Source organism: Maniola jurtina, chromosome 16, assembly GCF_905333055.1.
Source record: "Maniola jurtina chromosome 16, ilManJurt1.1, whole genome shotgun sequence".
NCBI classification, from domain to species: Eukaryota; Metazoa; Arthropoda; class Insecta; order Lepidoptera; family Nymphalidae; genus Maniola; species Maniola jurtina.
Window position 1 is genome coordinate 10,954,503 of NC_060044.1, and position 14,394 is coordinate 10,968,896.

The following is a 14,394-nucleotide window of genomic DNA, read 5'->3' on the forward strand; positions in this document are numbered from 1 at the left end:
ATTAATGTTAAGTTTTTCAATTCATACATAGTCATACTAGCTTGTTCCTCTGCACGTACAATTGATTCTCTAAATAAGTACTTACAAAACTATTAGGATGGTCTGAATTGCTTTTGTTAACTTCTGGAATTTGACTCTGCAACAACTAAAAATTTGACAAAATACCTAACTTTTTTGTTTATTCATGCCCAAAAAATTGTAAGTGACTAACTAGTCAAGTGTCTATTCATTAGTACAAAATATTAGTCCGCTAATAATAATATTAATCTCAAATTTGTTATAGGTGTCATAATGTTACATATAGGTATTCTTTGAATTGTATTGTAAGTCTACAAAAATATGACTTTAATCGACTTGGGATCGCCAAAACTTATTATTACTAATTCCTTGGCGATTATGCTAGAATTTAATGATTCAAATCATTCTCACGCTGCCTTACTTATGGTCTGATTTACGTTTGTATCACAACTGATGTCATTTATTAAAGTATCTATTTCAAACAAGTTTGTTTTATTTATTTTAACCATAAACGTCTAGTAAAATTGAATAAAACTGACAAATTATTATTATCATCAACCAATCGCTGGCCCACTACTAAGCACGATCTCCAGAGTCCACGCTGGTCAAATAAAGGATTGGTAAACTTCACAGCTTTGAGAACATTATGGAGAACTCTCAAATAGGTAGGTTTACTTAAAGGAAGTGCCATTTAAGTTTAATATAAAGTACCTGGAATTGAACCCCTGCCCCCCCCCCCCCTAAAAGGCGGCTGATGTCAACCACGAAGCTGTTGATGCTTATTTTTTTTACACAACTCCAACAGAATCCTGAAATGAGGATTATTTCCATCATTCGGTTTGATCAGCAGTGCTAAATGATAGTGTAAACTCTATGATATAAAAAATATTTATCCAAGAGCCAAAAAAAGGAAAGGGTTCTCAATAACACTTATTTAATTTGAAAAAATACGTCGGTATTCTCTGTAATGTGCAAGGTGTATATCATAACTTAAATAAATATTCATTTAATATGCATTTTGATAGCTGTTATAAAATTGATAAATTATCATTTTCGTTACATAGTTAAATCCTAATCAACCGATCTCCCATGTAAAAAGGAAATTTTTCTTTTCTGGCAACCTCACAGCTGACAGCTGTCAAATGTCATTTCCGCTAGGACACGTCAAAAAACACTTGTTTGTTTGAATTTTGATGTTTACATTCTATTTTTTTTTTGTAGGTATTATTAATTAATTTAAATCTAACTTTGTTTTTATCATGATTTAATCGCTTAGTTACAAAAGTCGATAATAATCAACGTTTATCTATACATTATAATTTACTTTAAATCCCAAGGAACAAGACGTGTTATTACACCTACAGCTGTGCTATGCGAATATTCATTTTCCTGTTCTGGTTCTCATTAATTATTCCGTTTTTTTCCCAGTCCAAAGTCTGATATTGTTACTGCAAGCTTGTGTTGTTAGGTTTTTGTTGATATTTGTATCTCGTAAAATTAACTCATTTTAGAAAGGTAAGTGATGCTTATCCTAGGAATTATATTTATGTTTTTCTTAGTAAGTAAGTAACTATACTTATTGTTTTTTTTTTAATTTGTACATAGTTACCTATCTAAGTACATAATTTAATTTGATTATAACTTTGTCATACTTACTTAATTTTTATTTATTCTTATGATAAAAAATAAAAATATTCAAATGATAAAAACGTAAGTAGTACTTACAAACATACCTACCTACTTAAATATGTACAAGCTCCTTTACCTATAAATGTATTTTTAAATTTTAATATTTATCTCTTGCCTAATCACTTGTACAAAAAACGGTGAGTAGGTACTTAACAAAACAATTTGTTTAGAGTTACAAGTTACTTACAATCTATATTAATGTTTAATATATTGTTATGTTTAATATTCAAAAACTTAACTTAAAAAATCGCTTTAACCGCTTGTAGGCTCCCACAATTATCATAAATTGGTACCTACTGAATAAATTAACTGTTGGTAAATTAACATACTGCAGTTCTTTACCATAATTATTGCATTGAGTTGCTTAACATGATTTCCTTTTTTGTAGATATATTGCAGTTTTGAATCACTAGTTTATTTGTTGGTTTGTCCTTCAGTCACAACCCAATAGAAGAATGGATCTAGGTGATTTTCGCATGGGTATAGTTAAAGACCTGGAGAGTGACATATTCTACTTTTTACCCTGGAAAATCAGAGTTCCAATGAGATTTTTATTAACCAAAGTAGCAGGCATCAGCTTGTTGCTCATAACTTTGAGTTTTAAAATTCAGTAAATTTTTTTCAGCAACAAAACAACAATGTCAAACGTCTTCCGTCGTACAGTGTACATACTAATAAATAAAACTAAACAATCGTTACCATCATCTCGTCATAAAAGTACAGAAGCGAATATTCTAAAGTCTGTTTATCAAGAGGTGGAAGGGGTTAATCATATCACAGTCAATGACTTTGCATGGCAAAACTTGGATAGATGGCCTGACAAAACTTTAACTGTGAGTATTGTAATGAAATATTTTTATTTATCCATCCATACTATTATTATAAATGCGAAAGTGTATCTGTTTGTTTGTCTATCTGTCTGTCTATCTTCTACCTTTCACGGCCCAATAGTTTAACCGATTTTGACGAAATTTGGTACAGAGTTAGCTTATATCCTGGGGACATAGACTACTTTTTATACCGGAAAATCAAAGAGATCCCACGGGATTCCCAGAAACCCATCCACCCAAATGAAATTTGGTACCGAGATAGCTTGCGTCAAACAGTTCCCACGGGATCTTAAAAAACCTAAACCCACGCGGACGAAGTCGCGAGCATCCTCTAGTTAGTATATAAAAATGTCTTCATGACCAAATAATTAGTATTTTCAATTTTCAAAGTAAGATAACTATAACAAGTAAGATGACAACAGATTTTTATTAATAATAATTTTTGATTTATCTTGCAAAGTGTCGAAAAAAAACCTGAGTACAGAACCCTCGGTTGGCGAGTCTGACTAACACTTGGCCGGGGTTTTTTTATTTCTTAAAACTAAGCAAAAAATTTTCAAAGGTTTGTGCTGCTACGGGCCATGGCTACACATACGCACAAACCCACAGGATGTCCATATCGTTTGCTGCGTCCCTCCGCTTAAAGCTAAAGCTGTGTAACGACGATAAAGTAGCTGTCATATTACCAAATGTGCCAGAATACCCTTGTGTAGCGCTAGGCATACTAGAAGCTGGCTGTATTGCTAGCATGATGAACCCTGCTTATACAGCTCGTAAGTATTCATTATTGTTTTATTTTATCTTTGTTCTTACAATTTTTTTATGTAAAAATAGAAAATATATTTCCTTCTTTCATAATAAAATGATGTTTTGAATTTTAAATTGAAAGCTGTTGTCTGATAACATTATTTTGGCATACCGAAATTACAGTTTGGGTCCATTGCTTATTATTGTTTACCAATATATTGTCTTTTTGAAAATTAAGTCAAGTCTTCTCATCGTCAATTCCCCAATGCCTGAAAACAAAAGTCTTCAACCAGTGTGTCCTTCCCGTCCTCACCTATGGTGCTAAAACGTGGACACTGACAAATGGCCTTGTTCACAAATTCAAAGTTGCTCAGCGAGCTATGGAGAGGGCTATGTTAGGAGTTTCCCTGAGGGATAAGATCCGAAATGAGGAGATCCGCAGGAGAACCAAGGTCACTGACATAGCCCAAACTATTAGCAAGCTGAAGTGGCAGTGGGCAGGCCATGCCTGTCGTAGAGGCGATGGCCGTTGGAGCCGGAAAGTCCTTGAGTGGAGACCGCGTTTAAGCAAACGTAGTGTGGGACGCCCTCCAGCACGATGGACCGACGATATAAAGCGGCTGGCGGGAAGTGGCTGGATGAGGAAGGCTTAAGAACCGGGTGTGGTGGCGCTCTATAGGGAAGGCCTATGTCCAACAGTGGACGTCCACAGGCTGATGATGAATATATTGTCTTAAAATCTTCTGTCCCCTAATATCCCCTAATACGCTGTATTGACAGTAGATCAAACAATTTTTACAGATGAACTAAAAGTACAACTAGAACTAATTGAATGCAAAGCAATAGTATCATCAAAACTATCATACCCAAATATCATACAAGCTCTCAAAGAGTTAAAGTTAAATATACCAGTAATACTCATAGACAATGATAGTTTACCAGAAGGGACGATAAAGTTCGCAGAATTCGCTGAAGATTTGGGCATAGACACGGATTGTCTGAAGAAAGTCAAACGAAGTACTAATGATGTGGCGATATTGCCGTTCTCTAGTGGTACAACCGGGTTTCCTAAGGGCGTGGTGTTGACACATAAAAGTGTCAATGCCATGAATAAGATGATATTTGATCCAAAGATTATAGCTGTTGATGAAGCATCTGGTAAGTATTTATTAGTTTGCTAACATTTAAAAATAAATTCCATAAAAATCTCTAAAAACTCTTAATTCACGCGAATGTTCCAGTAGATTTTATTATTCAAAAGCACTTTGTAAAAGTTAATTTTTATTTATTTATCTTAATCCATCGAAGGCCCACTCTTTACACACTTACCTTTAAAAATATTTTGGAGAACTCTCAGGTATATAGGTTTTCCCACAATGTTTTTCTTCGCCGTTAAGGTGCGTGCTTGGAATTGAACCCTGGACCTCATGATTAGGAAATCTAAGTCGTAAACACTAGGCTATTTATCTAGTCAACAGTGCCTTTAATTTGTTAGGCACACACATAGAATCGAACGCGACACCTCATTGGCTAGCTAGCGCGTATTGTTGCCCAATGAGTGAGCGAGACAGAGCACAGCTTCGCTTCTTCGGGTGTTTATTACGCATTTCACTTTTTTATACTCACCTAGCATTTGTATTTATACCCAGCTACCCACCAATCCGTGCTGCCAGCAGTGTTGCCATTCTTCCACATATTCGGCTTCAACTTGCTCATGATGAACCTGATGGGGAGGGGCGCTAAACTGGTAACACTACCCGTATTCAAGCCAGATCTATTCCTAGAAGCCATTGTGAAATTCAAAGCACAGCATTTGTACATAGTTCCACCGATGGGTAAGTATTTAATTTTTATCTTTATCTTATTAATCTAGAATTTCTGATGTGGTGTTCTCTACAGACTGATACTATGACATTACTCACATTGCTATACAAGGTGTAACGAAAACGAAATTTAATTTTTTAAAATAATAAATAAACTAATAATCTCTCCTTGCACGAGCTTGCCAAGCTTGCCAACGTTCGAAGATCACGTCGGGGTCACCAGAATATGTAGCAGCCAAGCAGCGTATGATAGATAACTGATAAATAAAAATACCACTACATATTATCACTTGTATTACTTGGGCTGTATTTACAATATGTGCCTCGGTTACAATTAAAACTGTGGTAGAAAAACGAGGGCCGGAGCTTGATGCTAGACCGAGGCGTTTCGGTCTTGATGATCTGAAGTGAATTGGTTGAATGCGCTGCCCGGGGTTCGTCCAGGCCAGCAAGATATTTTGAATCGCTCCGAATTCAAATTGTGTTCTCTAAGTGACAGCTGCAAAGTGTGTTGCTTTCTTCGCAGCTGCCGGTCTTAAAAAAGGCTGCATGCCTCTACAATAGCACATAATCATTACTGATAAGATACCACAAAAAATCACGTAAAAATAAAATAAAAATCCTGTGTTTAAAAAAAAACAACAATAAATTGCAAATAAAACATCTGACTGACGCAAGAGGTCAACGCACGTTCCGTAAATAGGCCACTCGAAGTCAATGCCGCGTCGTAGGAGGGGCATTGACCCGAGTTTTGCACTATACAATGCGGGTTTGAAAAATACTAAATACTAAAACTACAAGATAAGGCAAATGTTATTAGCTTTGGATTGTGTTAAGGTAGTATTATCATAACGCTAAGTTTTTGCTAGCGTTCTCCTGTATGAACATACTCATACCTGATAACTATCATTGATAGACAGTACAAACAATGCAATTGCCATATCCGCCATGTTTGATTTGTCACGACGTCATACACGCCACGCAAAAAACGCGAAATAACAGTATGTTTATCCAAATGTAATAGTGTAGTTATTAGTAATCATAATTGCGGTCTTTGTAAGTCAGTAAAAGGTACTCTTAATTATACAAGTGTAAATTAAAAATTTATAACACCCCCGACAAGTGAAGGTTACAGTAACTAGAAAAGAGCTGATAACTTTCAAACGGCTGAACCAATTATCTTGAATTATAGCTAAGGAACACTCTCGATCAAGCCACCTTTCAAACAAAAAAAAACTAAATTAAAATCGGTTCATTAGTTTAGGAGCTACGATGGCACAGATAGATACACAGATACACACGTCAAACTTCTAACACCCCTCTTTTTGGGTAGGGGGTTAAAAATATAGTCATTTGACATTCACTATCACTAAAGACTAATGAACCGTACAAACGTACGAGTACAAATCTATCTATACAGTACTAGGTACTTCTTTTATAAGTCGCGTCGGCTAAATTCGTTATCGCAGAAAACCAAGAGCGCAGTTTTTCGTAATCTGTTCCTAAGTGCAGTTAGACCGACGATCAACCTTGATGATAAATTACTTTTATCACGTAATGCCGTAATTTATTTGTTATTTTACCCGACTGCGGCAAAACCAAAAGGAAGGGTTATGATTTTAGCAGTCTATGTATGTATGTATGTGGGTGTGTATGTTTGTATCCAGATTCTGTAGTGTTCCATCGTAACGCCTAAACTACTAGGCCGATTTTGATGAATGAGGTGTCAATCGATTCGTCGTAAGGGTCCGGGTGACATAGGCTACATTTTATACGAAAAAAAATGACCAAACGGATGTTAAATGAAAAAAGTGGGGGTCTCAAAATTTTTTGCTATTGTATCAAGTGGGGTGTCAAATGAAAGAGGAAAAAATTCTGAGTTCATAAATATTAAAATATACCAAGCGACAGAAAAACAATTTTACTATAATATTTCAGCGTTTATTAAGACGATCGCAGTCGGGTTTTAGTTTTTTGTTATCGCGCTTCTAGTTTTGTACAAGTAACTGTCATTAGGATGGTTATAAGAAGTAGGTACTTCATTTTTTTAGGGGTGCATTGCATATGTCCGAGTGATAAAACGGGACCGGTCGGTCTGTCTGGACCGATTATGTTGTTTTATACACATGAATGTCTGTGACCCAAGTATGCATAGGTACATACTGCATATTCATCGTACGGAACACTGTCCGCGCGGGTTCAAATCACACTTGTACGGTTTATTTTTCACTGAAATACCTAAGTTTCTTGTGTATCAGATGTAGACTCAAAATAGGTACTTGTTTGTCCCGAACGTAATTGCTTTTTAATTGTATCTTATATTGTTGTTTAATGATACCTGTTAATTTTATTCTGTGTTAATCGACTGATATTAATATTTGTTTGTAATAGGGCTAGTTATTTTTGGCTTTGAACGTTTTTTTAGCCCTTAACTGCAACCTCACCTGGTGGCAAGTGATGATGCGGTCTAAGATGGGAGCGGGCTAACCTGGAAGGGGTATGGCAGTTTTTATTAAACCCATACGCCTTTGGTTTGTACACGGCATCATACCGGAATGCTAATTCGCTTAGCGGCATGAATTTGCCGGTAGAGTGGTAACTAGCTACGGCCGAAGCCTCCCACCAGACCAGACCAGTGATTTAGAGATTATAAAATTCCAAAACTCTGTCGAGAATCGAACCTGGGACCTCCCACTAATAAGACCACAGCGCCAAAGTCGTTGAACAAATTCACCACATAATAGAGGATTTCGAGGTTGTAATTTCTGAGTCAGTAACGTCAGAGTAAAATGTACCTTAACGTTGTTAATTTAAAGTGTATAATAGTAGTGTTTTTATTATTGCAGCGGTATTTTTGGGAAAGCACCCAGCAGTAACGCCGCGTCACTTGGAAACTATAAAGGACATAGTCTGTGGCGCCGCTCCCGTTTCCAAGAGTGATGCTGAAGCTATCCTTGAGAAAAAAGTGAGTAGAATCAGCAGGGACGGACTTTGTGGGGCCCGGGGCAAACTACTTGGGGCCTGCCTAATCAATCAAGTAATTGGTGTTTTGTCAAAAAAAAATCGATTATGAGACGCCACGAGACAACGAGACGCCAAACTGATGCATGAAGCCCATTCCATTTTGAATGACTAGGATTTGTGAGAAAATACACCGAAAATAAATGGTGGGGAGTTTTTAGTAGTATACCATAGTAGTATTGTAGTAGTATTAGAGAGAGAGAGAGAGAGAGAGAGAAGAGCGTAATAGCGAGTAAATACAACCAAAATCAATTTTGGGAGATCCCCCATTACATTCATTTACATTTACAGTTAAAATTGCTTTCAGAGTAGCTAACCGTATGCTAACCAACTGTTTTTTTTTTTATTCACACTATTGTCCATTTTGTCTAACGGGGAGTGTTGTTGTGAGTCTTGTGAGTTGTCTGTCAATTATAGGATCGGATATGGTCCAGACAGGCTAAATCTGTCGGTATTTATTAATCTGTGAAGGTTGTAAAAAGACTCATAGTACGCAAATCAAGCTGTCGCAAGCAAGCGATAAAAGATGATAAAAACTGAATTTATTTATTTTGTATGAACGAGGACAACTTATCTCTTCATGAGATTTCTACCAGAAGCCCTATACAATAAAAGATTTGATAAAATACCTACCTTATCATTTATATAATAGCTATAGGACATAGGTGGTTACTTATCTTTATTATGTTGTGGTCGGTGTTGGTTGGTAATATTGAGATAGTGAGATTATGAATTGAGTAAAAAAATGTTTCCTTTTTTTTACATGTTTTTATTATCAAAATATTTAATGTTGTTGGGCCAAAGACCTACGTTTTATCAATATACTTACTGTGAATGTGATAACCAACCATACGAGTAGCTCTTTCCATCGTCCGCTTATATGATTCTAAGCTTTCTTATGAGGCCCATAGTTAGCGACCATTGTATCTTCGAAGACTTTGGTCTTCAAGCTGTGAGGAATTTCGGACCAGAAGACATCTCGAAGCTTCCTGAACGATCTATTTTATCTATTGCAGGGTCTAAAAACTCAAAATCATTTATTCAAAGTAGCTACATATACCTAGCTATACGGTGTACAATACTATATAGCATGTACACCGTTTGATGGTCAAAATGATTTGTAAGATGATATAGTGGTGATAATTTTTTTTTTTATTATTATAGCCTTTATTGCTGGTAGTTGAGTATTTTCAACTATCAGCGTGTCCTGTTGACACATAGGCCTCTTCCAGCAACTTCCACCTTTGCCTGTCTCGCGCTACCCTTTTCCAAGTTGCTCCTCCTACTTTTCTAATGTCGTCTTCCCATCGCCTGTATTGTTTCCCTCTTTTCCTTTGTCCATCAATGGATAATTAATTACGTAAACTTAAAACTAAAGTTACGAGGGTTCCAAACGCGCCCAAGTCTGCAAAGAGCCCAGAACAAACTCAACCGGGTTCTTTATTTTTATTATCACCACTTTACAAAATCTTAAAATTTGAACTTATTAGGGTCTATTAATTAGTAATCTGTGGTTAATTTGTATTCCAGAAAGGTCTTATCTTCCGTCAAGGCTACGGTCTGACGGAGACCAATGGCGGCATATCCGTGGGACACAACAAGGACACGAACCACGCTGCGGTGGGACACAACTTCGCCGGCTCGGAGGTGAAGATTGCCGATTTGAACACACAGGAAGCTTTGGGGTCTGGAAAGGTAAAAATTTAATTAAGGTTTAATATTATCATCATGAATTAGGTATAAAGCAGGCTTTAAATCGTAAAAGATATCGATACGCTATGTGTCGGTATTGTATCCTTACTTTTCATGACATAATAACCAAGTGATCAACTTCTCAAATTATATCGGACGTGTCCGTAAGCCGCGGCTGACAGCCGCAACAGATAGGTGTGAATAGTCGTTTGGGTTGTGTTTGCGGGCTCATCCGGGCTGACAAAAAAATCCAGTGGGCCAGAATTCTATAGGACGTCCGAGCTCTGGATGTTTTTGTCAGCTGATAACGTTCGGATGAGTCCGTAAGCCGCGTCCCAAACCACTGTGTACAACTATCAGCCGCGGCTTATGGAGACGTCCAATAGATTGTTTCCGACCTAACAATCATACCAAAACGAAGTCACTATTCTTAAAAAGCACTTTACCCAACATTATGACAAATTAGCCGATGCCGGCGACTTCGCCCGCGTGGATTTAGGTTTTTCGAAATCCCGTGAGAACTCTTTGTTTTCCGGGATAAAAAGTAGCTTATGTGCTAATCCAGGATATCATCTATCTCCATTCCAAATTTCAGCCAAATCCGTCTAGCAATTTTTGCGTGAAGGAGTAACAAACATATACACACACACACACATATACACATACACACAAACTTTCGCCTTTATAATATTAATGTGAAGTGTGATTGAGGCTATCTTCCGCTAATACTGAAATAGGAAAGAATTTGCATTTTTGTTTATACGACCTTACGAATAACAGTATTATGTAATTAATATTCGTAAATACGTCATACGACCCTATGATTTGAATCCCTAAGCTATTATGGTTTCATATAAGAAGGCGGATATGGTTTTATCGATATTAGATGATAAACATTACCACTAAGTTATTTGAATAAAAAAATAAATAAAATATTTTTCCAGGAAGGTGAAATCTGGTACCGAGGTCCAAATCTCATGACAGGGTATTATAAGAACGAAGCAGCGACTAAAGAAGTGCTCACGGACGACGGCTGGTACAAGACTGGTGACATCGGCAAATACGACGACAACGGCTACTTGTATGTTACTGATAGGCTGAAGGAACTTATTAAGGTAATAGAAATAAATAGGAATCTGGTACCGTGGTCCAAACCTTACGTCAGGGTATTACACATCGACTAAGGAAGTGCTCACGGACGACGGCTGGTGCCGTCCATTGACATCGGCAAATACGATGACAATGGCTACTTGTATGTCACTGATAGGCTGAAGGAACTTATTAAGGTAAGAGCAAGAAACTCGGCGGTTGCTCTTTTCAATCACTCCATCTACTATAATATTATTATTACGCCATGTATAAAAGTAATTGCAGTCCAGAAGCAGAAGCATTGCAGAAGTAGCCATAATGTCGTATAGAAAGAGTAAAAAAATTTTGGAGACGAATTTTGGGAAAAAAACTGTAAAATTGAATTTTGGATGTAACCTGCGTCAGGTCATTTTTTTCATCATAACCCTTCCTTTTGGCTTTGCCGTAGTCGGGTAAAAATGCAATATCGTTCGAAGTTATTTAGCACGTTTTTTTCACGTTATTTGCAATACTATAAGTTAGCATTCTTAAAGAGATAATTATGTATTTTCCAGGTAAAAGGATTCCAAGTCCCACCTGCAGAACTAGAAATGATTCTCCGAACACATCCGAAGATCCTCGATTGCGCCGTTTTGGGAATCCCCGACCCGATCACCGGGGAGGTCCCCAAAGCTTTCGTAGTCACCCAATCAGGACAGACCGCGAAAAGCGAGGAAATCCTGGAGTACGTCAATAGTAAAGTGGTCGCGTTCAAGAGGATAAAGGACGTTCAATTCGTTGATGCTATTCCTAAGAATGCCGCTGGTAAGATATTGAGGAAGGATTTGAAGGCAAAGTACTGTTAGCGCAAACTGTGACAAATCATTTTAAAGTTATAGAAACACGACAGGTATAAAATTACTGTTAATTACATGTCTTTTGTTAACTGTCAATATTTTTAAAATGTCCTGAAGAAGACGCCCAATATCATTTACGAAAAGTGTAATTAATATTCCTGGGATAATATAATTATTAAGAGTAATTTAAGTGGTAGGTAAGTAACTTTTTAATCATATTGACGATTAATATACAATAACAACGTCTTCATTTTGTAAGTATTATTATTATGATGTACCTAATTATAATATTGACGAGATGTATGCATTTATTCTATTATATCATAATGTATTGAAATTTTTAGTACCTATTCGTCCTATTTACAAAGACACTAAAAGTATTTTAATGCTGTGAAAACAGTTTTTATGTAAGTTATGTAAGTTTTTTAGATTTATACGTATACAAACTACAAAGTATTTGTGAATAAAGCCAATAACTTTTTATACTTCATGATATTCAGTTTTTATCGTAACTTTTAATAAATCTGTATTTTACGATGTTTCTATTTATGTAAAAAAGGTTTCTGAGTTAGTTATACCTATCTAAATAAGATGGTTAAAATGTGTTTATACATAATAATAAGTTTTCAAAGGATGTTCAAAGAATTTAATGCTGCAAGTTTACTGTAGATTCTAGAATGTCTACAAAAAAATTTAAGTACTACAACAATTAAAACTGACTGTAATTATAAGGTAACAAAATAAATTAAGTATAACAACAATTAAAACTGAGTAATATTATAAGGTATAATATATAAATATATTGTGAAATTAAGTGTAAATTCTAATGATGAATACTTAGTGCTTTGGTAGAGTACATTTTGTGCATATTTTGATACTGTATTATTTTCCGATGTCTACTAATTACTCTACGTAAATCACGTACCAAGAATACTACTACCAAGAATACTACGTAGGTACCAAGAATACTGGCTGCATTGCTATTATTAATTACAATCAATATTTTTATGAAATGTTATTTATCAATTTGATTATTATAAATAATATAAGTAGATGTATTAGATAATATTAGTAATATTAATGGAATATGGTGTATACAATTTTTTTTTATTGTTGTTTAGTTTTATATAGAAAATATTTGAGAATTGTTAACTGTGGACGAAAACAAATTTTATATTATTACTAGATGATGCCCGCGACTTCGTCTGCGTGGATTTTTTTTATCCTGCGGAAACACTTTGATTTTCCAGGATAAAAAGTTGCTACTGTCAATTTCCGGAATGGAAGCTACCTCTACCAAATTTTACATAAATCGGTTAAACAGATGGGCTTTTAAGAATCTCGTGGGAACTCTTTGATTTTCCGGGATAAAAAGTAGCTTATGTCCTTCCCCGGGAAGTAAGCTAACTCTGTACCTCAAAATCGGTTAAACTGTTGGACCGTGAAAAGGTAGCAGACAGACAGATAGACAAACACACACTTTGGCATTTATAATATTAGTATGGATTCAGCTTGCAAACCGCGACGCCTTTGCAAGATGATCCCTCTGAAAAAGGACCCCGGACGGGTTTGAAACTAGTCGGGCTTACGTCGACTAATCACGTGAGTAAAGCCGGCGGATTCTTATATATTCAAATTCAAATTCAAATTCAAATTCAAATTCAAATTATTTTTATTCAATTAAACTTTTACAAGTGCTTTTGAATCGTCAAAATAATCTACCACTGGTTCGGAATGCTGTTCCTACCGAGAAGAACCAGCAAGAAACTCGGACTCGAACTCGAACTATTTATAATGGAAACCTCTCACGATAGTTTAAACACTAAAATAATATAATATTTTGTAATATTTTTTATAATACTTATTTTGTTAACTTTATTGTTACCTTGTTATACAAAAATGGCGTGTGTTAAATGGTGTTTATGAGAAAATAAATTTTATGACATTTTATTTGAGGTTTCATTTACATTGTATTATTTTACGCACGACCACGGCCTTTGTATTGAATCTCAATCAAGACGACGATAGCACTAAGCACAATATTGTTTCTTTACTTGTACCAAGTCGGGTTCAAGTTGTCTCATTTTTTCCGTAGTCGGGTTATAATTTTTTTCATGTAACATCCGTTAGGTAAATTTTTTTCGTATAAAATGTAGCCTATGTCACCAGGGCCTTTACGACGAATCAATTGACACCTCATTCATCAAAATCGACCCAGTAGTTTAGGCGCTTAGGCACAATCTGGATACAAACATACACACGCTCATACATACATACATAGACTGCTAAAATCATAACCCTTCCTTTGCCGCGTCGGGTAAAAAATATTATATATAATCGATATAATATAACTCAAAGGTGCCTCAACATATTATGCCAAAAGAAATAAAAAAAACTATAAAAATAGTGTACAATTATAGGTATTAGTTACTAAATTCATTCAGTCATTAGATTAGTTGTACCTACTTATTGAGTAATAAAGTTCAGTAATTAAATGTAATTGGAAACAATACAATTGATTATTTATTATAATTACTATGTTGCAATAATATTTCAATTAACCACAGTACCTAGGTAAACACTATAATTGAAATTATTATTGAAATATTACAACCTTGAGGCACTGAGGTTGCAATCTTGTTTACTAGA

At 35.6% G+C, this 14,394-nt stretch overlaps 1 protein-coding gene across 3 annotated transcripts; it reads left to right on the plus strand.

Moving 5' to 3' along the window:
* The first annotated feature begins 1,181 nt into the window (after window positions 1-1,181).
* LOC123873248 (4-coumarate--CoA ligase 1-like) lies at window positions 1,182-13,377 on the plus strand. Of its 3 annotated transcripts, XM_045918017.1 has the most exons (10): window positions 1,182-1,533; window positions 2,333-2,540; window positions 3,100-3,310; window positions 4,086-4,442; window positions 4,934-5,119; window positions 7,954-8,072; window positions 9,659-9,823; window positions 10,765-10,872; window positions 11,044-11,106; window positions 11,464-13,377. In XM_045918017.1, the coding sequence occupies exons 2-10, from the start codon at window positions 2,346-2,348 to the stop codon at window positions 11,752-11,754; spliced, it is 1,695 nt and encodes a 564-aa protein (XP_045773973.1). In that variant the 5' UTR covers window positions 1,182-1,533; window positions 2,333-2,345; the 3' UTR covers window positions 11,755-13,377. The 3 variants fall into 3 exon arrangements, with proteins under 3 accessions (XP_045773973.1, XP_045773972.1, XP_045773974.1); XM_045918016.1 differs by lacking the exon at window positions 11,044-11,106 and having other exon boundaries at window positions 10,765-10,935; XM_045918018.1 differs by lacking the exon at window positions 11,044-11,106 and having other exon boundaries at window positions 2,341-2,540; window positions 10,765-10,935.
* Window positions 13,378-14,394: the final 1,017 nt, after the last annotated feature.

Bases quoted from the DNA above. Each gene is read 5' to 3' on its own strand.
- LOC123873248 (XM_045918016.1), top strand. From the start codon at position 2,346: ATGTCAAACGTCTTCCGTCGTACAGTGTACATACTAATAAATAAAACT. The intron at 4,443-4,933 runs GTAAGTATTTAT...ATTTATACCCAG, and splicing joins AGCTGTTGATGAAGCATCTG to CTACCCACCAATCCGTGCTG. The intron at 10,936-11,463 runs GTAATAGAAATA...TGTATTTTCCAG, and splicing joins GGCTGAAGGAACTTATTAAG to GTAAAAGGATTCCAAGTCCC.